This window comes from Arvicola amphibius, chromosome 9 (assembly GCF_903992535.2).
Source record: "Arvicola amphibius chromosome 9, mArvAmp1.2, whole genome shotgun sequence".
NCBI lineage: Eukaryota > Metazoa > Chordata > Mammalia > Rodentia > Cricetidae > Arvicola > Arvicola amphibius.
The window spans coordinates 118,022,777-118,046,878 of NC_052055.2; the positions used below are offsets into that span (position 1 = coordinate 118,022,777).

Below are 24,102 nucleotides of genomic sequence, written 5' to 3' on the forward strand. Positions count from 1 at the left end.
CTCCAGACAGGACCACCTCCTTGGAAGGCAGAGCAGGAGGGCAGGTACCTTTTGCACACCGGATGGTCCTCTGCAGCACGTGTTGCATGGCAGACACAGTTTTCTCACAGGCCACCTGCACAGAGGACAGAGACACTGCCTTGGCCCTACCTGGGTGAGCATCGCTGTCCAGGACATCCCACAAGCACCAGCTGCTCCAGTCACCAGAAGCTGCTTCACTGTCACTCACACAGGACACAGCTGGATGCCACGGGGGTGACTGCATGAATCCCCACAGAAATGCTTCTGCACTACCCTATGCCTGGAATGTCCCTCAAAGCCCTTGCTAGAGTCGAGCCCTCTGCTTAGGGATGACAACTTCTGGGAGTGAGGCCTGGTACAAAGTCCTTAGGTCCCTGAGAGTAGCTCCTGGAAGGGGCTGGTGTAGTTTCTTATCTCCTTCCTCTTTGCTTCCTGGATCCCACCCTGATGCACAGCCACAGATCTTAAGGAACAAGGCCGTCACACCATGGACAGATACCTCTGAAAGCTTGAATAGACAGAAACCTTCCCTCTTTGTAAATGGTCTCGGGTATTTTGTTAGAGCAGTGCAGAGAGAGTCAAGCAGATGCTGCCTGTTAAATAAACCACTTGGGTGTGGAGGGAGGTGCCTCATGGGAAGGGTCAGTGGCTTGGGGCTTGTCAGTGTTGGGCACACCTGGCACACAGCAGGTGTTCAATAAGCATTCTTGGGAGTAATTAGTTTTAAAGACTATAAAAGAAAGCACTGCTGCCCACGACTTTCAAGGCCAGAGGCCTGGGGTACTCAGCAGGTGCCCAGACATGCCTCAGCTCCCTACGTGGGTTGGTTGATCCAGGCCTTGCCTTGGGAGTCCCCCTGTTAGGCTCCTCTGGGTGCCAGCTGGCAAGTTTCTGCTGCCCCAAACAAAAGGAACTTCTACTGCTGCCAAGCACACAGGGCAAGCATGACTTGGCCTATACCTGCAGAAGGTAGGAGGCAGAGAGCCGGGGAAGGAAAACGGGAATGAGCTTTCTAGACTAAAATTCAGTTTTAAAGGATTTGACATGTGAAAGCCCATCTTCCTCTCCATCATATAAGACAAGGTCAGAGTGGGGTGGACTGGGTGGTGGGACAGCACCAGGGAACCCACGTCCAGGTCCCCACATCCAACTGTCTCCCCTAAATGATAGCCTCTCTTCTCCCCTTTGTCCAGTCTGATGGAAGGAAACCTTCACTCAGCTGTCAACCCTGGCACACAGTGCAGGACATCAAGTCAGTGGGCAGACTGCGGGGCTGGGGACGTCTACACCGGGGTAGGGGTTATTCCATCTTTTCGTTTTCTTTTTGTGTTTGTTACACTGGGATGGAACCCAGGCCTTATATATGCTAGTGTCCTGCCCTATGGTAGTCTGAATGTAACTGGCCCCCATAATCTCACAAGGAGTGGCAGTATTAGGAGGTGTGGCATTTTGGAGTGGGCATGGCTTGTTCGAGGAAGTGTGTCAATGTGGGGACAGACTTTGAGGTTTCCTTTGCTCAGAATACTGCCCGGTATGTCAGTCAACTTTCTGTTGCCTGCAAGATGTACCACTCTCAGCTCCAGCACCACTCCTGCCTGCATGCTGCCATGCTCCCCATCACGATGATAGTGAACTGAACCTATAAAGCGTGAGCAAGCCACCCCAATTGAAGCTTTTCTTTATAAGAGCTGCCATGGTCACGGCGTCTCTTCACGGCAATAGAAACCCTAACGAAGACAACCACTGAACCATACCCCCAGCCCTTGTACTCTGTCTGCAACAGCACGGAAGGAAGGCATGCTGGCTGTCAGTTGGTGGACATCAGGAGAAATGACCTGCTAATTGGTCACCAAGCAGCTTTTATGCACACAGGTCAGATCACAGATGCAAGGGGACAGCCATAAGAAAATTCCTCTGAACCTGCTGAGCCCCATCCTCAAATGCATATTCACATAAAAGCCCCATCCCTGATCCCTAAGACATAGCACAGTCTCTGTGCTCTGCATGTGGCTTAGTTGATGGAGTGCCCACCTAGCACAGACTTGGTCCCACTTGGTCCACTCCGCTAGGAGCATCCAAACAAGAGCAACCTATCTGCTCATAAGTGCATGAAGCAGGTGGGTTGGACATACAGACAACCATAGAAAGACCACCTCCATGACAGGCCTGAGAGGAAAGGGCCTACATCCTCAACCTTCTGCCCTTGGTCCCCCAAGGCTATGTCTATCAAGTCAGGCAATGGCTACATAGCAGGAAACATCCTGAACTGGGCTGAGCACTGGAAGTGGCTTCTGAGTCACCACGGAGCATCTACATGGGCCCAGGACTCCTCACTGACTCCTGTATAGATGCTAGCTTTTGTTCCCACCACAGCTGAGTCTCAAACCCCAGGTCTCCGTATGCCACATCCATGCATACAGCTCCTCATTGTTTCTAACTTTCAAATTTAACTCCCTGATGCCTTGGCTCCTGTGTCACTATTTCCCAAACCAGGGAAGAATGGCAACAAGACTGACAGGGTGGATTCCTTAGGGCTTCTATTGCTGCGATGAAACACCATGATCAAAATCAACTTGGGGAGGAAAGGGTTTATTTCCCTTACACTTCTGCATCGTTGTTCATCATGGAAAGAAGGCAGGACAAGAATTCGAACAGGGCAGGATCCTGGAGGTAAGAGCTGATACAGAGGCCGTGGAGCGGTGCTGCTTACTGGCTTGCTCAGCCTGCTTTCTTATGGATCCCAGAACCACCAGACCAGAGACGGCACCACCCATAATTGCCTGGGCCTTCTCCCATCAATTACTCATTAAGAAAATGCCCTACAGCTGGCTCTTATGGAGGTGTTTTCTCAGTTGAGGCTCCCTCCTCTCTGATGACTCTGGCTTGGGTCACGCTGACATAAGTGTAGCTGAGACCAGTGGGTTTCCGAGCCCATGGTCAGCTGAATCTCCCACTGATCCTTGGGCTGGGGCTCGGGCCCAGGCTCCCACTAAACCTGCCACCACCCCACACTGTTGGGATCATATTAACCTTTATTCCCACCGAAAGTGCAGAGGTAGCTGTGGAGAGGAGCAACATGCACAACTGACCTTCAGATTGTCCGGGTGCTTGTGTGTCCACGCCAGAAGCATGGCAGCAAACAGGTCCCCAGTGCCCACGAAGACGGCATCCACCTTGCGCATCTCCATCCGGATGCGCTGAGTCACCGTGGAGCCATCAGGCTTCCCTGGGGGAGGACATAAGCCACTGGGTCTGAGACTTCTCAGCTAGACAAGGGCCACCCCTGCCGTTGGAACCTGCCAGCCCAACTTGTCCCCATGTCTCCTGACATGACAGGAAGGCAAGCATTGTCCCTCCTTGGGGATGTCACACAGATGCGGTGTGACCTTCTTCAGGAGCTCTGGGACTCAGTGTGGGCTGTCATAACTGACCCCTGCTGCCACCACTATCCCAAAGGGAAGTGAAACACTGGACTCTTAGAAGCTGGAACTAGCATGGCCTTACACACTCGGATTGCCAGGAACTGCCTGGATGCACTCTGTGTGCGTGTGTGTGTGTACATGTGTGTACCTACATGTGTGTGTCTATATGCTTGTGTGTGGCACAGAAGCATCCAGGAGCACATCCCCACACCCTTGTGCATCCGGAATGCTCACTGGAGCCCATGGGTATGAACGTGGCATTCCAGTAAGCTTTTGTCCCAGCTCTGAGCACTGTAACATTGTTCAAGCATAATTAAGTCATGAGCACTTACTGAATTACTTACAATTACTGAAGTCCAGCACAAACCTACTCCCTGTAGACACCTGGGACACAGAAGCCAGACTCAGCTGGCACCTGGCATAAGCCACCAGTGCAGGTTAGCTCACCAGATCTAAGAACCTAGAGGTCCTGGCATAGCATGGTTATCTGATCATCCAGCAATTAGGAGTGCCTGCTCATGTCCCCAATAGCCCATCCAGTCCCACTCATCCCGGCTCCAGAGAGCCTTTGTCCTGAATCTGCCTTTTCTCTGACTCTCCTGAGAAGCAAGAGGTACCAGGCATTTGCTGACTGAGTCACAACCTCCCTCCTACTGAGCCCCCAATATTCTTTGGGGCCTGAAAGCCATGGGCTACAGAAAGAGATGGACCCAGGGAGCACACAGGGCAGGTGGAGCAGGCACTTACGCATCCTCTGGCTGCCCAGTGCGATCAGGTAGTCACTGCCTTGTGGGGAGGGCAGGTCAGAGCTGGTGATGACCACTGTGTCCGGACCCATGCAGTGTAGCATGTCCATCACCTGTCAGCAGCAAGGGAGAGTGTCAGCACCTCCGGCCACAGTGGCTCTTCCTGACAGTCACGCTTCTCAAGGGGGATGACCCTGGTCGGCCACTGTCCTCTGCAATCAGAGCTGAAGCAGCCAGCATGGCCAACATGCTTGATGGGCTCTAGAGGACCTGGAACATTGCACACACATGGCCAAGCCTGTGGTCTGCTATCTTCTGTTAGGGCCATTGACAGCTCAGAGTCTAAAAATGTGGAGAAGCCTGGGGGCCTGCCCCAACTCCTTAGGAACTGGGAAGCCAGTCATATCCACCAATGAGAAGCAAGTTTCTCTCCAAGCTGGTTTATCTGTCTTTTTGCTGTTTGTTTTTATTGATTATTTGAGCAGGGTCACACTATATAAATCTTGCTAACCTGAAATTGGTATGTAGACCAGGCTGGTCTTGAACTTACAGAGATTTACCTGCCTCTGCCTCCCAAGTGCAGTGAGTCATGACACCTGGCTCAAGATGGCGAAATTCCCTTAAACCCGATGGATGCTCCAGCCTGCACTACAATGCTCCCAGGGCACATTCGTGGGTGCCTAATGTGAGTGGCTCAGGAGCTGAACCTAGACACTACTGCCCAATCACAGCAGGCGACAACATGCATGGGGCCATAGACTATATACAGTCTATGGTCTCTAAGGCCAAAGGGGGAAGATAAGATGGTGACCCGGGTGTGGCCCAGAAGATGCCCATCATGGGGCTGGAGACATGGTCCAGCAGTGACGAGCACTGGCTGCTCTTGCAGATGACATAGGGTCAGATACCAGCACCAACTTGGTGGCTCTCAACTGTCCTTAACTCTCAGTTCCATGGGATGTGATGCCCTCTCTTGGATCTGAGGACACCAGGCATAGACATGGTACACACATAGATACACAAGAAAAGCACCCAAATATGAGATGGAAACAAATAAATCGTTGAAGATTAAAAAAAAAAAAGGTGGGGCTGGAGAGATGGCTCAGAGGTTAAGAGCATTGCCCGTTCTTCCAAAGGTCCTGAGTTCAATTCCCAGCGACCACATGGTGGCTCACAACCATCTGTAACGGGGTCTGATGCCCTCTTCTGGCCTGCAGGCATACACACAGACAGAATATTGTATACATAATAAATAAATAAATAAATTTTTTTTTTTTAAAAAAAAAGGTCTATCTCCACCGGACTCTGGGTGGCTCATTCCTGCTGGCTGAATTTGGATAATGGGAATTGAAGGCAATCAGAGCAGTGACAGGACATGAGGCTGGCACATGAGGCTGGCACATGAGGCTGGCACACACTATGGGCTTTGGGGCTCAACAGATAAGATTGTACCCAGAGCTTACACAGTGCCCAGCACACAGGAGACACTCATCGCATGTGGTGGCTGCTCTGAGCTGAACTGTGACAAGATACACTGATGTCATCACCCCCAACTCCGAGAATGGGATTCTACTTGGCCTTAAGCACAGGCCACAGGAGAACGAACTGCACCTCATCGTCTTAAAAAGATGACTCCTGTCCTATAAAGGATGGTGACAGAGGAGCATGTCTGTGTCATGAGGCAGCGAGGCCATGAGCCAAAACCTTATACCCACAGCAAAAGGAGCTGGAGGTGGCAGACAGGACCTCCTGGGGACACGAGAGAGAGAGTTCACTCCATCCCGCACCTGAATGTGGGATTTCAGACTCCACAGCGGTGAGAGAACGCTTTGGAAGAGCAGCTCCAGGGCACAGACATGACACATGGTAGACTGAGCATAGAAATGACAGAGGGACAGAGGTGCCAGTCAAAGACAAAGCTGGGCATTCTCCACATCTGAGGTCAGAGCTCAATATCTCTCAAATGCCATCTGTTCCAGAAGATGGGTGTCTGTCTCCTTCCCGGGAACCAGGGCCCTGTGTGAAGATCTTCCCGTGAACAGAGCCGTGTGTGAAGGCTCCCTTACCTCCAGTGCTTCTTCCTCGCTGTGGATTTTTCTGCCACTCAGCAACCTGGAACACAGATGGGAGCAGTGAGCCAGTGCCTACAGTACAACCACCCTGGCAACTCACCTGTATCCCCACAAGAGACCATCACTGCGTCTACTGGCCATAGGAACCAGGAGAGGCAGGGACACACATGGAAGAGTCAAGAGGGCAATGTGTTATAAGGAAACTCACATACATGGTGGGGTTCCAACCTGTGGTGATGGCCCATAGGTGACAGCAGTGAGAACCAGCCGTCTACAGCCCCTGTGTCCCTCAGCACTGTAGTCAGATGACGGATGTTTACAGAACTCTGACAGCCAAAATGGCCAGCACAGCCCGTGTACATGCCTGCTGACAGCACAGGGCCCTCAAAGAGATGCCATTCTTTCCTTGGGAAGGGCCCAGGGCTGGGGCCCTCAGCTATTCAGTCTAAAATGCCCACCAATGTTGGCATCCCAAGTTTGCAGGAACAATCTCACAGGACAGAGAGCAGAGAGGCCTGTGCCCTGCAAGTCTAGGTATCTGGCAGGTCACTTATGAGCTGACTCGTCAGCTAATCAGGGGCCGTGAGCACTGAGAGAGACCTATGGCCTGCAGTTCCACCTGGGGGCATTCCCAGACTCATGAGCCCTCAGCTGCACAGGTGCCACCTCCTCTTTCTCTCCTTGGAGCATCTTCCCAGCAGAGGGACACTGTGAACCCACACAATCATGAACAAACAACCAGGCAGAAAGAGCACTGGTCGTGACATTAGAGGCGATGGGAACCACAGCAGGGTTGGGGAACAGGTTTATAGGGTCAAGGGTGACATATCAGTCTAGTTCAGGCCAGGTTCTCTAAGGACCATCAAGGACCTGAGCAGGCAGGTGTGGGGCTGCCAGGACACATGTGAAGATGGTGCAGGGCTCGCCAGGGATCGCCAGGGCACCGGGCCCTGCTGGCTATGCAGTTACTTACTCAGCCTCAAACTGGTTGGGAGTGATGATGTCTGCCACGGGCACCACTTTGTCCCTGTACACGGGAAGGAGGTCCTGGGGAACGTACTGGAGACAAAGAAGGGGATTTACTCCACGGAAAGAGGGCCCAGTGGAGAAACGCTCCCAAAGCCCATATCCTGTGGGAAGACCTGGCATGCCACCACGAGGAGTATACAGCTGGACCCGCAGGGACAGGGACAGAGGAGCATGTCACCATGAAGGGCCTGGAGCAGGAGGGGAGGCCTCAGCTCACCAGAACCAGAAGGGAGAACAGTAAAGAGGGAGCTAAGACACAGGACCGTACAGGATGACGAGAGGCAGCCTTGGGCCCTCAGGACCTGACAGCCGGGACTGGGCCCGCCTGGCTCTGGGAGCCTGAGTCCTGGGGCGTCTCATCTCCACCTAAGACACCTAAGTGTGAGCCAACACACTCTGATCATCTTGTTTTTGTTTTAAGTTATCAGTGAACAACTCAACAGAACAGTGCTCTCCTGTGCCCCTTTATCCTGAGACAGGTTCTCACTCTGTAGCCCAGGCTCGCCTAGAACTCAGAGCAATCCTCCTGTTTCCTTCCAAGTCCTGAGATTACTGGGTTGGGTCACCAAAACTAACTTAGAACAACCTTCCACTTTTTTTTTTTTTTTGTATTTCCATGTTGGGGATGGACTTAGGGCCTCATGTCTGTTGGGCAAGCATGAACTCTACCTTCAAGCTCATCCTTTTAAATTTTTGATTAATGTTAGCCTCAAACTGGCAATCATCCCACCTCAGCCTCCCAAGTAACTAGGATCACAGACACTCACAACCATGTCTGGTTCCTGGCATCCAAGTCCCACAAGAGGCTCTGAAAAAACTGTCTGCTCCTAAATGATTGCGGCACTGGTGAGTGGTCCAGGGTTCTAGTCTCTCCCACTCAGCTGCTGATGAATTTCCCTAGAGGTCCAAGGTCCAAGGGAGATGGACTCCCGCTGGCTGGCATAAGTTGGCATAGACTGGAGAAGAGCTAAGAATAGATGCGACCACTTGGACTGTCCAAATCCTAGACTCAGGGCTGACCATGACATCTACAAGCTTTCTGCTTGTTTGAACCCACTACATCTTGAACCTAGGCAGAGGTTCTCAGCCTTCCTAATACTGCAACCCTTTATTACAGTTCCTCATGTGATGACCCAGGCCGTAAAATTATTCTCGTTGCTACTTCATAACTGTAATTTTGCTACTGTTATGAATTGCAATGTGAGTATGTGATATGCAGGATATCTGATCTGGGCCCTCTAGGAAAGTCATTTAATCAAAATCAGGACACAGCAGAGCGAGTGACAGTGAGCCCAAAGGAGAGCTCTTTAGGACCAAACACCAGCCTCTCCTAGGCTGGCTGGGGACACTGCAGCAAGCATCAACAGAAAGAAAGGAGGGATGAGGGTCTGGTGTGGGGAACCTTCCATAAAATGAGCACTGGAGAAAGAAGATGAAAAGACAGCCACTGAGCAAAGTAGACACCTGGTCCAGTCACTGCCACTGGACTCCACTGGCAGAACAGGGCAGAAAGGACACTGGTCCAGGTGAATCCTGCACTGGTGTGGACCACGTGTGACCAACTGTGCTCAGGGAACTCATAAAAAGTAATGGATGAGCCGGGCGGTGGTGGCGCACGCCTTTAATCCCAGCACTCGGGAGGCAGAGGCAGGCGGATCTCTGTGAGTTCGAGACCAGCCTGGTCTGCAAGAGCTAGCTCCAGGATAGGCTCTAAAGCTGCAGAGAAACCCTGTCTCAAAAAAAAAAAAAAAGAGTAATGGATGAGTCAAAGCCACACAGACAAATGCCAGGGTGGTCTGCGCGTTAAAACGCTGACATTAAAATGTTGGACTGTATCTGTAGTCTGAAGTTTCTGTGACGGTGACAGAACCGGTTCACTCATGAACTGTTACCCACAGTTTTGAAAGGCTGGTGAGCTCAGAGTGACTTCCTCATTGTTAAACGGATAAGGACAGCGAGCCCAAGACTGACAGACTGTCTGTGGTTCCCACCCTAGCTGAAGCCTGTCCTCCATCTGACCAACTTCCTAACAGGGGTGACTCAGCCTTTGGATGGGGTCCACACAGGTTTACCCAGGAAGGTGACCTTCTCTTTGGTTCAAAGCAGATGCACAGACCCCGTGTCTAATAGCAAAGGAGTGCACTCACCATGGAGCCTTCGCCGTTCCACTTGTCCCCCATCACAGGATCGCACACTGCGGGGACACAGCATCTGGTCAGCAACCGCTAGAGCTTCTGATGACAGACCTCCACACTGTCTACTTTCTCACTGTGCAGCCCAGGCTAGCCTTGCACTCACCACCTTCCTGCCTCAGCCTCCCATGCAGCTGAGGATGCAGACATGCACACCACATGCCTCCACATCTAACTCTTGCTCTAACCGCCAGAGTGTGTGCATGTGTGTGTGCACCTGGACCATGTGTGCAGGTGCCCAGGGGTTCAGAAAAGGGCATGAGAGCTCCTAGAGTGGGATTTGCAGGCAGTTATGAGCCGTCAGAGTGGGTGCTTGGAACTGAACTCGGGGCTTCTGCAGGAGGAGTGAGCACCCTTAACTAATGACAGGCTCTCATCAGCCCTGGCTGGCTTTGAACTCACTATGTAGCTGGGATGACCCTGAACTTCTGACTCTGAGGACTGGGATTACAGGTGCATACCTCCACATTCAGTTATGTGGTAGGGGACCAGGCTTAGGCTTCATGTATGCTAGGCAAGCACTCTGCCAACTGAGCCTCACCCCTGGTCTCTCAATCATGTTAACATTACATATACACGGAGACACAAGAACAGTTGTGTGCCCCAGCACCTTGCACTTCTCTGTCCAAGACAACTAGGTCCTCGGGATAATTTCACACACACCATCATTCACACCTTTGTCTCAAGCACACATTACCTCAGGTCACCTGGACTGGCATAGTGCCCTTCCCTTGAGCCTGGCTGAGAGAATACTAAACCAGCTTTCACTGTGTCTTCCCAGGTTCAAGCACATTCCCTTTGGACCACAGTGCATTGCACAGACAAAGCAATGGGCTGTTGGCCTTCAGGGCAGAGAGCACTGTGCACACCTGGTAGACTGGTACTCAGAAGCCAGCCTTAGTCTGCATGTCTGCTCAGCACCGCCTCTGCTCTTGGTGGCACATGGACCCCGTGCTGCCTGGAAACCATGTCACGCTCCACGCAGACAAACTAGATATGGTGTGTCCACCCCACCACCCGAGCATGAAGTGAGATGGCTGAGCCCCTTCCTGAGGGGTGAGAGCAGCACTGGCACACCGTGCGAGAGGCAACATGGCCCAGTTCTCACCGTACACGAGCTTGGAGTTCTGCTGCTTCAGCTCCCGCACGATGTCCACCACCATGGCCAGGAAGGACTTGTCCCTCGTGTAACCTTGGGAGGGAAAATCCAGGTTACTTATCCTCCCAAAACAGGGCACACTGACCACCAGGACATCTGCTTTAACCAGAGCCATCAAACCAAGCATGCATCGGAGTGGGGGACAGGCCAGGAAATACACAGGGTCTCCAAGGGTCTGTACTCATTGAGGGGAAGACAGGCAGCCAGTTCCCAGGGACTTGAGGAGTTCTGAACGACATACAGATAATGGGCAAATTCTGCTTTCAACAAAACATATCACTTTTTACATGAGTGTACGTCTGTGCATGAACGTTAAGAGGCCAGAAGATGGGGTCAGATCCCCGAGAGCTCGAGTTACAGGCAGTTGTGAGCTGCCCTGTGTGTGTTGGGAATGACCCTGGGTCCTCTGCAAGAGTGCTAAGTGCTCTTTTTCTTTCTTTTCTTTTCTTTTTGATTTTCCGAGACAGGCTTTCTCTGTAACTTTGAAGCCTGTACTGGAATTCACTCTGTAGACCAGGCTGGCCTCAAATTCACAGAGATCCGCCTGTCTCTGCCTCCCAAGTATCGGGATTAAAGGTGTGCGCCACCACCGCCTGGTTGTTTCAGTGCTCCTAACCACTGAGCCATCTCCACAGCCCCTGTGTCTCTTTAAAATTTTTTATTCAGGGACTGGAAAGATAGTTCAGTAATTGAGAGCACTGACTGCTCTTCCAGAGGTCCTGAGTTCAATTCCCTGCACCCACAGGGCAGCTCACAACTGTCTATCACTATATTCCCAGGGGATCTGAAGCCCTTTGTGATGTGCATGCAGACAAAACACCTATATAACATAAAAACACATAAATACATTTTGATTTATTTTTGGAGGCAGGGTCTCATGTATGAAGCCCTGGTTCACCTAGAACTTACTATGTAGACTAGGCTGGCCTCCAAAGCGTGTTCCAGGATAGCCAGGGCCATTACACAGAGAAACCTGTCTTAGGAAAAACGAAACCTAACTTGGGGCTAGTGTAATGGCTAATGGAGTAGGGATGCTTGCTGCTGTATCTGAAAACCTGAGTTTGCTCTCTAGGACCCACATGGCAGAAAGACCTCTGCACCCATGCTGTGGCACCATGTATGTGCGATTGTGTGGACCAGGACACACATATACACAAAATAAATTAGCATATAGATTCAATATGTAGAAAATACAACCAGAAACAGAACAGAAGCACTCACGTAGCGATTCACCTTCGACCCAGGGTGGCCAAACTCTAGAGGCCTCCAGAAAGTGTTGGTGCCAGTGCATACCAAGACCCTCTGGGAAGGAAGCAGGGACAAGGCCTGAGCCTAGAAAGGGGATCTGTGTCTGACCTGTCACCAGCTTGCCGGGAACCCTGCACCAGGACTTGGGGACCCTCACCAGTGAGCACATAGTCGTACTTATTCACGCTGTTTATCTTGAGACCTTCATACAGTTCATGGAGCTCCTGCGAACTCAGCACTTGGCCCTTCCAATGGGTATAGCCTGCGGGAAGAAGACAGGCTAAGCTGTGGATGTGGGAGCCCCAGGTTTCCCCCGTGACCATCTCAGCTGATGACAACTCCCTACCCGTCTTGAGGAAGTCCAGTGAGCTGTTCTGAGGGCTGGCCTTAGGCCCAGACTGGATGCTCTGGGCCCAGTGCCTCTGTGGCACCCCAATACCCTGGAAGCACCCCAGTTCCTATACGGTGGGGGCTGAACGGTGGTCTCCACCCTGTCATGACTAGTCTCCATCAAAACAATCCAGGAACAGATACTCAGTGCCCTAGGTAGGCCTGTGGAACTGTGTCCCAGAAGATATGGATAGGGTCATGGGGGCACACAGCTGTTTAGACCCCAGTTCAGGGCAGCTCACGCAGCTCCTCTTCTTGGCCCAAGGACGTGCCATAGTGGAAAAGCATACAAACATGCAGGTCACAGTTGTCAGCAAGGGGCCACGGCAGCACTCCCTGTGATTGACCTGTTCAGCTCTCCTAACACAGTAGTGCTATGACTGCCAGCTTAACAGAGAGGGAAACTGAGGCACAGAGATTTTCCCACCAGTCAGTTCCAGAAGAGTGGTCACACAAATCAGTCATGGTGTGGGCACAGGCCCTGCACAGAGTGGCACTTCTAGGTTCCAGCCTCCACCCTCAGGCCAGGCTATATGCCACGCTCACTTCCACCATGGCTACCACCTTGTAGTCCTACCTGTGTGGTTTGAAAACTGCACGGAGTTCACGGCATCAACTTCAAATCCCAAAACCTGCAGGACAAACAGAAGAGGTGTGTGAGTGCCCATCTGTGACCCCCAAGAACTCAGAGCAGGGATCCCAACTACGGCTAGAATCTTGACGTGAGGAAGGTGATGGATGAGACCATCCAGGAGGTACAGACCCCTGGGCAGGATGGTCACAGGATGGGAACAGAAGGACCTGCCCAAGTCAGCCAGATGTTTGCATTTCAGGACCACACAAGCCCAACCACAGGATTCCTTTGTTCCTTCACTCAGGAACATTGCCCAAAGGGCCAGGGTGGCCACGGCCCTCTCCCCTGCTGGCAGGCACTGAAGGGTTCATGGAGCACCCCAGAGGGCCCACCTGATGAAAGTGGCCAAAGAAAGCACTGTAAGCAGCTGTCTGTGCAGATAAGGAGCCAGCCCTGTGGGTCTTCTAACCCACCCTGAGGAGGCGAGACCCAGCCCCAGCTGGGCTGCTTAGCTCAGCCAGTCTCTTACCACTCCGGCTGGCAAACTCTCCCTCCCTCCATGTCAACGAGAGAAAGTTGTTCAGGTCCCCCAGAACAACCACGTTCCTTGAGCAGCATGCTGCTCTGAATGGCCTCTCAGCTCCAGTGGGAGTCATCCAGACAGGACAAATGGGCCCCTGAGACAAGCTGGGTGGAGACCGAGGCTCCGTGTGGGCAGCTGTTCATGCTCAGCACACAAAGCAGCTCACGGAGCCAAATTAAAGCTATGGACCTCCGAGCCAGATCAAAGGTATCAATGAGTTTAAAAGCTTTTGATATTTTTTGTTTGTTTGTTTTTCGAGACAGGGTTTCTCTGCAGCTTTAGAGCCTGTCCTGGAGCTAGCTCTTGTAGACCAGGCTGGTCTCGAACTCACAGAGATCCGCCTGCCTCTGCCTCCTGAGTGCTGGGATTAAAGGCGTGCGCCACCGCCGCCCGGCAAAGCTTCTGATTTTAAAGTAAGAGACCACCCTAAACTCGGGAGATTATGCAGCCGGTAAAATGCCAACCATGGCAATGCTTGCTTGCAATTCCGCTGCTGGTGATGGTTCCTGGGGTTCATGGGCCAGCCAGCCTAGCCTAACTGATGAATTCCAGGCCAGTTAGTGACCCTGTTGGGTTTGACTCTCAGCTGAGTGTCCAGTTCAAGGTAGGCCTCCCTGTCACGTATTCTTTGTGATGGTATTTGCTTCATGCTAAGTCACTGAGCTCAAGGGCTTATGGTTTGCATTCATAAGCTCATCCCCAAACATTCAAGCTGGTATTATCGCTGAAGCAATGCAGCAAAAATTAGCAGTTGCACTAATCCAGAAAGGTAAAAACGGCACTTGGCAGATTCGCTCGCCTATTCCAGACTTCTGCGCACCAATATAGCTTCCAGCATGTCAAACCCCTTAAAATTCTAATAACTGTGACAAGCCAGGCTGGAAGTGAGGATGACACATGTCCCAGAATTCCTGCCAAGCTGTCCCATCCCGCTGCTTCTGCGTGCGCAGATAATTAATCCTTCAGAGCTGGCGCACACGTCTGAGAAAGGAATTGCTATTTTCCGCTTCCAAATGATGGCGCTGAGCCCCTGGACTAGCGTTTCCACTTAAAATATTACTGTCAAAAGTGCTGTATTAATCAGCGTCATGTGCTAGTTTGAACATTTCCAGAATTCACCTCCCAAATGTGTATACAAAGCTCAGTCATCCTCAGCTGAGAAGGCAAGGACAGGAACCTCGCTCCCGTGTGGGAACCCTGGGCCCCAGAGGATGGAGTCTGCTGTCACTTAATTCCTCTTCTCAGCTCCAATCCATCCTTCTGGGGGCTTCGGCTGTGACTCTGGAGATCACATCCCCGCAGAGTAGTGGTCCTGGCCAGGTACTTCCAACAGGAGGACAGAGTGGACCTGGAGAGTGGACGATGTGCCCCCTTCCACTGGTTGACTCTACCCCAGCAGCACTGGCAGTCCCCTGGGTGTCACTCCTCTTCCTCCAGGTGGCAAAGTGACATGTCTCTCCCACCAGGACCAATGGTTCCTTCTCCAGTGGCAGTGGGACCTGTTATGAGGCTTGCCCAGGCTTTAATTATTGCATCAATCAGCTGGTGTTCCCTTCCCCCAAACTTGCTTGTTCTTCTTTTTTTTAATACAAGGTCTTGCCCTGTAACCCAGGTTCACCTTGAACTCAGAGCAAGTCTCCTAACACAGTCCCCCAAGCATGTGACATCACATTCTCCTTTTTCTCCCCACTTTTTTTTTAAAAAGATTTATTTATTTATTATGTATACAACATTTTGCCTCAATGTATGCCTGCACGCCAGAGGTTGTGAGCCACCATGTGGTTGCTGGGAATTGAACTCGGGACCTCTGGAAGAGAGCAGCCAGTGCTCTTAACCTCTGAGCCATCTCTCTAGCCCCCTCTCCCCACTTTTTTGAGCTCGACCCACCTTCTCTATTAAAGCTGGTGCTGGAATGCTTGTGCACGCACGCACTTGCATGCGAGCGCGCGCACACACACACACACACACACACACACACACACACAACCTCCTTTTGCCTTCTTTGCTCTCCTACGACCTGGCTTGACAAACATCACCCTGTGTTAATGTCACCCCTCTGGCTTTAGTGTCTGCCATAGCCTGCCTGATACACCTTGTCCCCCAGCCCTAGGGGTACCAGCCACAAAATAGTTCTTGGCTCAAGCAGGAATCAGGACTGTGTCCCTCCCCCCAAAACACGGTGAACAGCTGATTTCTCCCCAATGTTCATCTCTGGGACAACTCGTAGGGTAGATTCCTTCCTGCCCCACTATGGCTCCAGGGTCACTGCGCATGAGCAGACCTCTGCCCCTGGGGACCTCATGACCTTGGGCTGCACAGCAGTGGATCTGCTGATCTATCCCTGGGAAGCCTTTACTCAAAACGTCCCAGGAAATGCACCACAGGAAACTCAGTCCATTCAAATGGACTCACATGTTCTATGCTGGGTGGGATTCAAAGGGTGGCCCCAGTGACCCTTGTTCACCCTTGTGAGATTCTTCTAAGTGTGTGAACTCTCTCCCAGGGCCACACTTTTGCTATTTAGTTATAGGAGCCTTTTGAGAGTACTTCCCCAGATTGCAAGGCAGAAGGGACCTTGGAGATGTGAAGGCTAAGAAGGACCCAGTGAGTGACAGCGTCCAAAAAGGATGGGGAACGACATTGTATAGGCCAGGGTTATACAGAGCCACTGCCTCAAAATGCTTACACTCCTACAGTTATATCAGAAAGAGGCATAGTCTATCCTCACCACTTCCCAAGCAACTACCTACACTTACCCATTGTCTGTGCCCAAGGTTCAACATCACAGCTCTCTGCACGGTGGGCACAGCATAGGCGAAAGACCATTTTGTTCGTCCTACCTCAAGCAAGAAGTTTCATTCAGTCCCAGTGGGGACGATAGAGAAACTTGTACGAGCACTGTCTAACGGCCCTCCTCACCCCACCCACACAAGCTCTAAACATTGATGACACACCACCAAAACACAGAAAAAAAACAAAACAAAACAAAACAAAAAACCCACAAACAAGCTACCCGAGGCTGAGGCAGGATAGCAGGTGAGGCCAGCCTGGACTACACGAAGAGACCCTGTCTCAAAACAATAAAAACAAATAGGAGTGTAGCTTTAATGAGGAGAAAGTCCTGGGGACAAGAGGAACTGTCCCTCAAAGCGCTGCCTTGTTTTTGAGGGAAGGGGGTTCTTTTAATAGTTTATATTTTTTGTTTTGTTTTTGAGACAGGGTCTCATGCCACCCAGGCTGTTGAACTCTAACTTTCTTCTTGTATTTTTCTTTTAAGATTTATTTATTATGTATGCAGTGTTCTGCATGTGCACAAGAGGGCACCAGATCTCATTATAAATGGTCGTGAGCCACCGTGTGGTGGCTGGGAATGGGCCTCTGGAAGAGCAGCTAGTGTTCTTAACCTCATGAGCCAGGTCTCCAGTCCTAGACTTTAACTTTCAATGTGCCCAAGAACAGTCTGTGGTGGTCCGAATGAGAATGGCCCCGATAGGCTCATAGATTTGAATACTTGGTCACCAGGGAGTGGCACGATTTGAAAGGATTAGGAAGTGTGTGTGGCCTTGTTGGAGGATGTATATCACTGGGGGTGGGTTCTGAGGTTTCAAAAAGTCCAAGCCAGGCTCAGAGTCACTCTCTTCCTGCTGCCTGTGGATTCAGATGTAGAACTCTCAGCTCCTTCTCCAGCACCATATCTGTCTACCACCATGATTTCAGCCATGAAGCTAATGGGCTAACCCTCTGAAAGTGTAAGCTAGCCCCAATTAAATGCTTTCTTTTGTATTGGGAATATCATGTTAAGGTGTGTGACTTTTGTTTACGCTGCATTTGTTTAACTCTGTGAAGCTGTGTTACTGTGCCTGACTAGAACACCTGATGGCCCTAATAAAGAGCTGAATGGCCAATAGTGAGGCAGGAGAAAGGATAGGTGGGGCTGACAGGCAGAGAGAATAAATAGGAAAAATCTGGGAGAAGGAGAGGTAGCCAAAGGAGGAGGAGGACACCAGGGGCCAGCCATCCAGCTACATAGCAATCCACGGAGTAAGAGTAAGATCCAAAGAAGTAAGAGAATGAGAAAAGCCCAGATACAAAAGGAAGACAGGATAATATAAGTTGAAGTAAAAGGTAGCAAGCAACAAGCCAGGCTAAGGCCGGACGTTTATAACTAAGAGTAAGCCTCTGTGTGTGATTCACTTGGGAGCTGGGTGGCGGGCCCCCCAAAAGAGCTGAAAGAGTAAAAAAACACCTCTGTAAAGTTGACAGTCTCTTCACAGCACTTTTGTAAATGCCTGTGAATGCGAAAACCCTCAACCTCCACACGCATGGCACACATGTACCACATACTTGTGAACATGCAAACACGTATCTCTCACACCACACACACACCACGGAAAAGTCTCTCTTGACTCGAGGTAGATGGATAGGTAAGAGTGAGCACACACTCACCAACAGATTTCTTTGAAGGGTATAAATATTTTGTTTGCATGTATGTATGCATGCGTACCATGTGCATGCAGTACCTATGGTGGCCAGAAGAGGGCGTGAAATAGCAAGAAATGGAGTTATAGACCTTTGTGAGCTACCATGGGTGGTGGAGTGGAACCTGGTCTTCTGCAAGAACAGCTAGTGCTCCTAATCACTGAGCCGTCTCTCTAGCCCTGCATTCATTAACTTGGGTCAGCAGGTAGGTAATGGCTACTCTCCTATGCTATGTTCTTTTTTTTTTAAAAAAAAATATTTATTTATTTATTTTGTATACAATATTCTGTCTGTGTGTATGCCTGCAGGCCAGAAGAGGGCACCAGACCCCATTACAGATGGTTGTGAGCCACCATGTGGTTGCTGGGAACTGAACTCAGGACCTTTGGAAGAGCAGGCAATGCTCTTAACCTCTGAGCCATCTCTCCAGCCCCTTTGCTATGTTAAGCTCTTCTAGTTCCTGCCTTATAAATGCAAATCATAGGTGTACGGGAACAGGACAAAGCACTTGACGGGGTTTCTTTCACTGTTGATTATAGTATAAAACCTGGGGACACATACAAGATAAGAACCTGCCATGACCTGCTCCAAAAAGGCCATGCAACCTTTGGGTCCCGCCTCTGCTCCCTGGGGCCACTCTTTCTCCAATTCTGAGTTTACTAAGGACTCTCTGGTTCATCCAAGCCAGTTGAGTGTGAACTCCGCCTCTCCAACCCAAAGCTCTATTCAACTGAACAGACAACAACCTAGACAAAATTACTGTAACACACACTCTATATCGAGCATTCAGTGCTGCCTTCATTTTAAGGTATCCACCAGGGATTTTAGAACAAATTCCCTGCAGACAACTATGTGAGCTGGAAACCAAATGTGAAGACCATGACACTGGGAGCCAGCAGTGCTGAAAGACACAGCTGGCAAAGGCTTAGCTAGGGTTCGCTTCTCAGTGTCCAGCTCAAGACTGAGTTTCCTGACCTGCTGAGGGATGAGGATGAGGGCTGGGCAAAACTGGACAGCACCATCCTGTGGAGAAGCCTCCGGCTGTCCCCTGGGGTAGTTAAAGCATCCCTGACACAGCCTGTTATGCTTTCTCCCTCCCACTGCTGGGGACAATACCTCCAGATGAGGACAAGTGGCACCTGGGAAAGTGAAAACCAAAACAGGAACATGGAGCTTGCCTTTCCTGCTTCCTGCTGCCCATGGCTGCCACAGGCTCCTCTTCAGTCCCCACCCCCCAGCAGTGACGTGTGCTATGCTGGGCTTGCTGTGTGGGCAGGTGGTGCACATCCCAGGGGCCCCATGCCTGCCTCCACTGCTGCATCATCAAACTTCCAGCAAAGAGGCTCACACAGCCTGAAGCAGCACAGCCTGAAGATGCTGTGTTTAGAGCAATGGCTCAGCTAATCTCCAAGGAGGTAGAGCAAATCAGCACAGCAGGAGTGGAGTGAGCTCTGGAATGTTCCAGTGTGGTTCTTCCATAGGCATCTAGGGGCAGATAGGAGGGTGCAGGGGAGGGGGAACAGGCTAGGCTTCACCAGTGTTTCCAGCCATGGAGAGCCAGTCCCAGGCTGATGCTTAAGCCTCTTTCACAGATGCGAATCAGCAAGCAGGCTAGGCAAGCATCTTGTGACTGTGTCATCCTGAGTCACCTAACAGTCAAAGGGCCACATCCTTCCCACAACTGGCCACTAACCAGCCTTCCAGTCCAGCCAAACCACACCCTCTGATCTCCATGGTGAATGCTATAGAGACAACCTGAGTCCCACAATACATCTCTCTACCTATGTCCGCAAGGCATCTCTCTACCCACCCTGCTCACTCCAGGTCCTGGGGCCACCCCCAGCCTGGCTCACAGAACCATGCCAGGATTACAGTGCTAGGCAGGCACAGCCAGGGGCCGACCTTGCCAGGTCACTCAGACTCAGTAACCCAGATACAGGTTCACCTAGGTTCCAGGTGGTCACTGAGATGCAAGCTGGTCAGGAACTGTCCCACAACCCCCTTTGTTTATCAGCTGGCCAGTTGCTCACATCTGGCTCACAGAGCAGGAATTGGCTGAACCTCCAGGGAGTGCCAAAACAGCATTCCTGACCCCAGATGAGCTGCACAAGCTGTCCTTACTCTGTACTCTGGTCTCTCTACTTAGGGCCTCCTGCACACTGCCCCAGAGGGGGCGGGGGTGGCAGGCTCCCACCCATGGGACCTCACACCCATTCACAGCAACTGGCCCCTGGATGGGCCATGTCTTGCCTAGTGTCCTCAGTTTAGCTACTCAAGGGGCTGATTTCCAGGAGACAATCACGGTTAAGGACACAGAGCAGGAGGTGCCTCTCCAGCCAACACACTGGCTCCTCCGGCACAGTCAGGTGCCTGCCACTCTCAGAAGACTGAGCTCGAAGTCACAGCTATATGCGGGGCATGGAGACCTCAGTCCCTGCGGCTCTCTTCCCTTTCCTAAAGGGCATCTTGAAATCACCGACACTGCAGTCTTTCACTAGATTCTGAACTTGAATGTTCTCAGATTTCTCTGAAAGCACATAGAATAGAGACACAATCCCTGACACACAGGAATGGCTGGCAAACCATTCTGTGAGGAAGGCTCTGCACACACACAAGGGGCTCAGGAAGCCCATCGCTTAAGTGTATTCCTGAGCATGCTCACATACATGTGCATACATATACACATACTCACACAGGGGTGGATGCACACACAAACACCCTTGAGATATTGACTCTTGCCCCTTGCAGGAGGAAGTGGGCTGAAGTGTAGCTGGCTGTAGAACATTACTTAGCACATGTGAGAAAGGCCCTGGCCTCTGTCCCCAGCAGCATTAAACGAGGGTATTGGGAAGCCAAGCATGGTGGCATACATCTCTCATCCCCACGCTGGAGGCAGAGATCAGTGAGTTTAAGGTCAGCCAGGCCTTCACAGTGTGACCTTATTTTAAAAGGGAAGGAATAGGGGCCTGGGCACAGTTTAGTGGATGAGCACTTATTAAACAAGCATGAAGCCCTGGGTTCAGTCTTCTCCACCACAGAAAACAAGGAGGAAAGACGCGCAGGCAACAAGGCTCACTGCACTTCACCCTGCCCTTCTCTGCTCACCCTACAGTCTAGAGCCAACACAGCAGGAAACCCCCAGGGTCCTAGACCCTCCCCTGTGGCAGAGGGGTGTGAGAAAGGGAGGGGGAGGGGCAGGGAGCCCAGGAGCCTGTCCCCACTCTCCCTTTACCCTGTTTCTGCTCTGAAAACCTTCAGCTATTTCAACTGGTACCCACCTCCTACTGACTGTGGTCACAAGAAGCCTTTGGCCACTACACCCTGGCCTGGGGCCAGAAGCAAAATCTGGAAACAGGGGTGAGGTTCTGCTGCCCCTCTGTATAATTATTTCCCAGCTGCCTGTGGGAGACTGGGGAGGGGGAAGACCGGGGAGGGGGGAGCTCAGAAAACTTTAAAGGGAGCACTGGGGAGGCAGGGCTGATGGTTCAGGTATGAGACTGTGCTCCAAGGCAGATGATAGAGGGAGCTCCCTAACCACAGGCACAAGCCAGGCCCAGCACAAGGGACTCCAGAGGTCCTGGTACCAGCTCATCAATAGTCTACAGGTGCCAGGTCTACAAGGGAGACTCAGAAACTTCCGCAGCCATTACTCTGGCTTGACTGGGCAGCCACCTGATGGGACAACCTCCAGTCACCTGGGTCAGTCCAAGCGGCCTCTCCAGCCTCCTGCCTGTGGCCTTCTTGGAGCAGCACTGGGACAAATCTTGGGATTCCAGCCCACGACTACATCCTCCCCCCCTCTTCTAGCTTTCCTTCCCCTCTTCAGCAGTGTGAATGAGACTGTTTGCGCCAGATTGTACAGTAAGAACATACACACACCGCCTCCACTGAGAACAGCTCTGGACCTGAGGGCTGCTCCTCTTGGAACAGCTGCCCAAAGGCTGGCTAGTGCTGGCCCCAGGTCACCATAGACTGTGACAGTGCCAGTTCCCCACACGTGCTAAGGGCTCTCCATGTTGGAGGTATCCTGCCCACCATCCCATTGCTTCTCCCTGTCCAGGGTGTACAGAGATATGGTGAGCAGCAAAATGCCAACATGGAACTGAAAGGAGTCCCCAGGTCCTTAAGCACCTCTCTGGAGGGAAGCGATGAAGAGTCTACTCCCTGAGAAGATGGAACACTGTAGCTTCAGGCTGAATGAGATAGCTGAGTCCTTGGTGCAGTCTAGAGGACAGAGGTCCAGACAGGGGCAGAGGACTCAGTGAAGGAAGAGCAGCAGCAGGTGGAAGAGACAAGAGATGCAGGACACAGGGCCCCAGGAACCCTGTTCACCTCTGTCCAAGGTGACAGGACCGCTTAGAGCTCAACCTGGCTCCACCTTCCCCGGCTGTCCCTGCTTCAGGGACTCTACCCCTACGCTCCTAAGTACAGTCTCACCTCAGTGATCTTGCTCCCCACCCCTGGTCCCATAACCTCGAGAGCAACAGTTAAGAGCATGAAGCACCAGACCAGGGCATCTGGGGAGGAATAAGAATAGGTGTTCGTGTGGGTGAAGAATTGCTTATCCACCAATAGGGGCTCACATCTCAGCAACCGCCCCATGCCTATGGACTTGAACCTCTGGTACTGTACACCCATAACCATTTGCCCTATTTTGTCTGCCAAGCATGCCAGCTTCAGGACAGCCCTCAGACTATCCTTAGTGCCCTGGGCCACCTGTCTTCCTTCTAGATCCTTCCTGCAGGTCTGCAGTAGCCAGGTGCTCCTTCCTAATGTCCCCAAAGAGTCAGGGCAGCTACTAGGCATGAGATGAACAGATACCTTCCATCTTGCTCAGTGAACAGTCAAAGAGGTACAGTGAAGCAGGCCACCACCTGGTTGGCCAGATCAGCCCAATCTTCCTGCTGGACCGGCCAGGCAAGAAAGTGCCAATCACTCTGTCATTGTCCCTAGCCCCCATTCTAATACCCACTGCACCCTGGTTCCCTCCTAGGGCCACCCGATCACAAGCAGGAAGCACCGCCAGAAATGACCGGAGATAGCCTCATTCATGACATACACACCTCAGGGGAGGGAAAGAGGCTCTTGCAAAGGTGACAGGCTACAGCCCTTGTAACAGGTTGCTTCCAAAGCGAAACTCAGCAAACTGTGCTGTCTCTTAAGATAGAAGCAGGCCTGCGGGAGGTGCAGGGCGGTTCTAGCCCCATCCCAGTGGATGACAGACCACCCCAGGAGTGGTGGAACCCAAAGTGTGGCCCAGCCTCTTCCTTGGTCCAAGCTCACTGGGTGGATAGAGGCAGAACCTGGATTTCAGCAGGGAATGTGCCATCACCCGCCAATGTGTCTACCAAAAGGCTGTCAGCGCTTCAGCAGGGCAGGATCCTTCCAGCTCAGCATTTCAACGCCTCGGGGAGCCCCCGCCCACGACTGGCCAGACAGCCGGAAGCAGCAGGGACTTAGTGCGCCACAGCCGGGTAGGGGGCTCCGTGCCACCTGCACCACTCTACTTGTAGGCTCCCCAGGACACTCCACGCCCCGGCCTGCATGCGCCAGGCTCTGCCCGCAGCGCACCCAGCTCTCAACGGGGAACCGAGGGTGGCCGAAGTGGGGACCAAGGTCATCGGTCTGGGGAGGCTATGCTGCGATCCAGCAGACCCGACAGCAGCACGGGTTATATAAGCGGGAGAGCGCGTACCTGCAGCGGGAACATGGCCGCCCGATTGCCCACGTAACCGCGGACAACATGGCTCTGGATGGAGAGCACCCGGCACTCGCCCTCCATGCCAGGCAGGCCGTGGTGGCGCGTGGCACAGGTGGTGTCACGGAATCCGGCTAACCCAGGCCGCACGCTCGGTCTCCGCAGCCGATTGCCTCCAGCACGCGCAGGCGCTGGGTTTGGACGCGATGCCCGCCTCCTCTGACCTCAACAGGCCGGCTGCTAACCCGCGAGTCCCGAGCGGCGAGGGGCGGGCTGGAGGCGGTCCTGCAGGCAGACCACGCCCCTCCGGGAAAGGGGACTTGTGGAATTGATCTGGACGGGATCTTCTGTGCTGCAGCACGTGATCGGTCATCCCTTCTGCAGACTTGAGCCTGCACTAGCCAGATCACCTGGGACACACCCTCCAGTCCATTCGGCCTCATTAGCTTGCGGCACTGACTACCCCCTGGGGGGCACTCCTGGGAACTG

The 24,102-nt window shown here is 52.2% G+C and overlaps 1 protein-coding gene across 1 annotated transcript in view; it reads right to left on the reverse strand.

The window, feature by feature from the left end:
• The window catches only part of Pdxk (pyridoxal kinase), a 29,528-nt gene extending 5,682 nt beyond the window's left edge, over positions 1-23,846 (reverse strand). Inside the window, exons 1-10 of the mRNA XM_038342235.1 lie at positions 23,611-23,846; positions 12,857-12,911; positions 12,047-12,151; positions 10,591-10,674; positions 9,438-9,484; positions 7,235-7,320; positions 6,256-6,301; positions 4,191-4,302; positions 3,111-3,247; positions 49-115 (exon numbers count right to left, since the gene is read on the reverse strand). Coding sequence (XP_038198163.1) covers positions 49-115; positions 3,111-3,247; positions 4,191-4,302; positions 6,256-6,301; positions 7,235-7,320; positions 9,438-9,484; positions 10,591-10,674; positions 12,047-12,151; positions 12,857-12,911; positions 23,611-23,697 — 826 coding nt within the window. The 5' untranslated portion in view covers positions 23,698-23,846. The remainder of the gene's footprint in view (positions 1-48; positions 116-3,110; positions 3,248-4,190; positions 4,303-6,255; positions 6,302-7,234; positions 7,321-9,437; positions 9,485-10,590; positions 10,675-12,046; positions 12,152-12,856; positions 12,912-23,610) is intronic.
• Between the last annotated feature and the right edge of the window lie 256 nt (positions 23,847-24,102).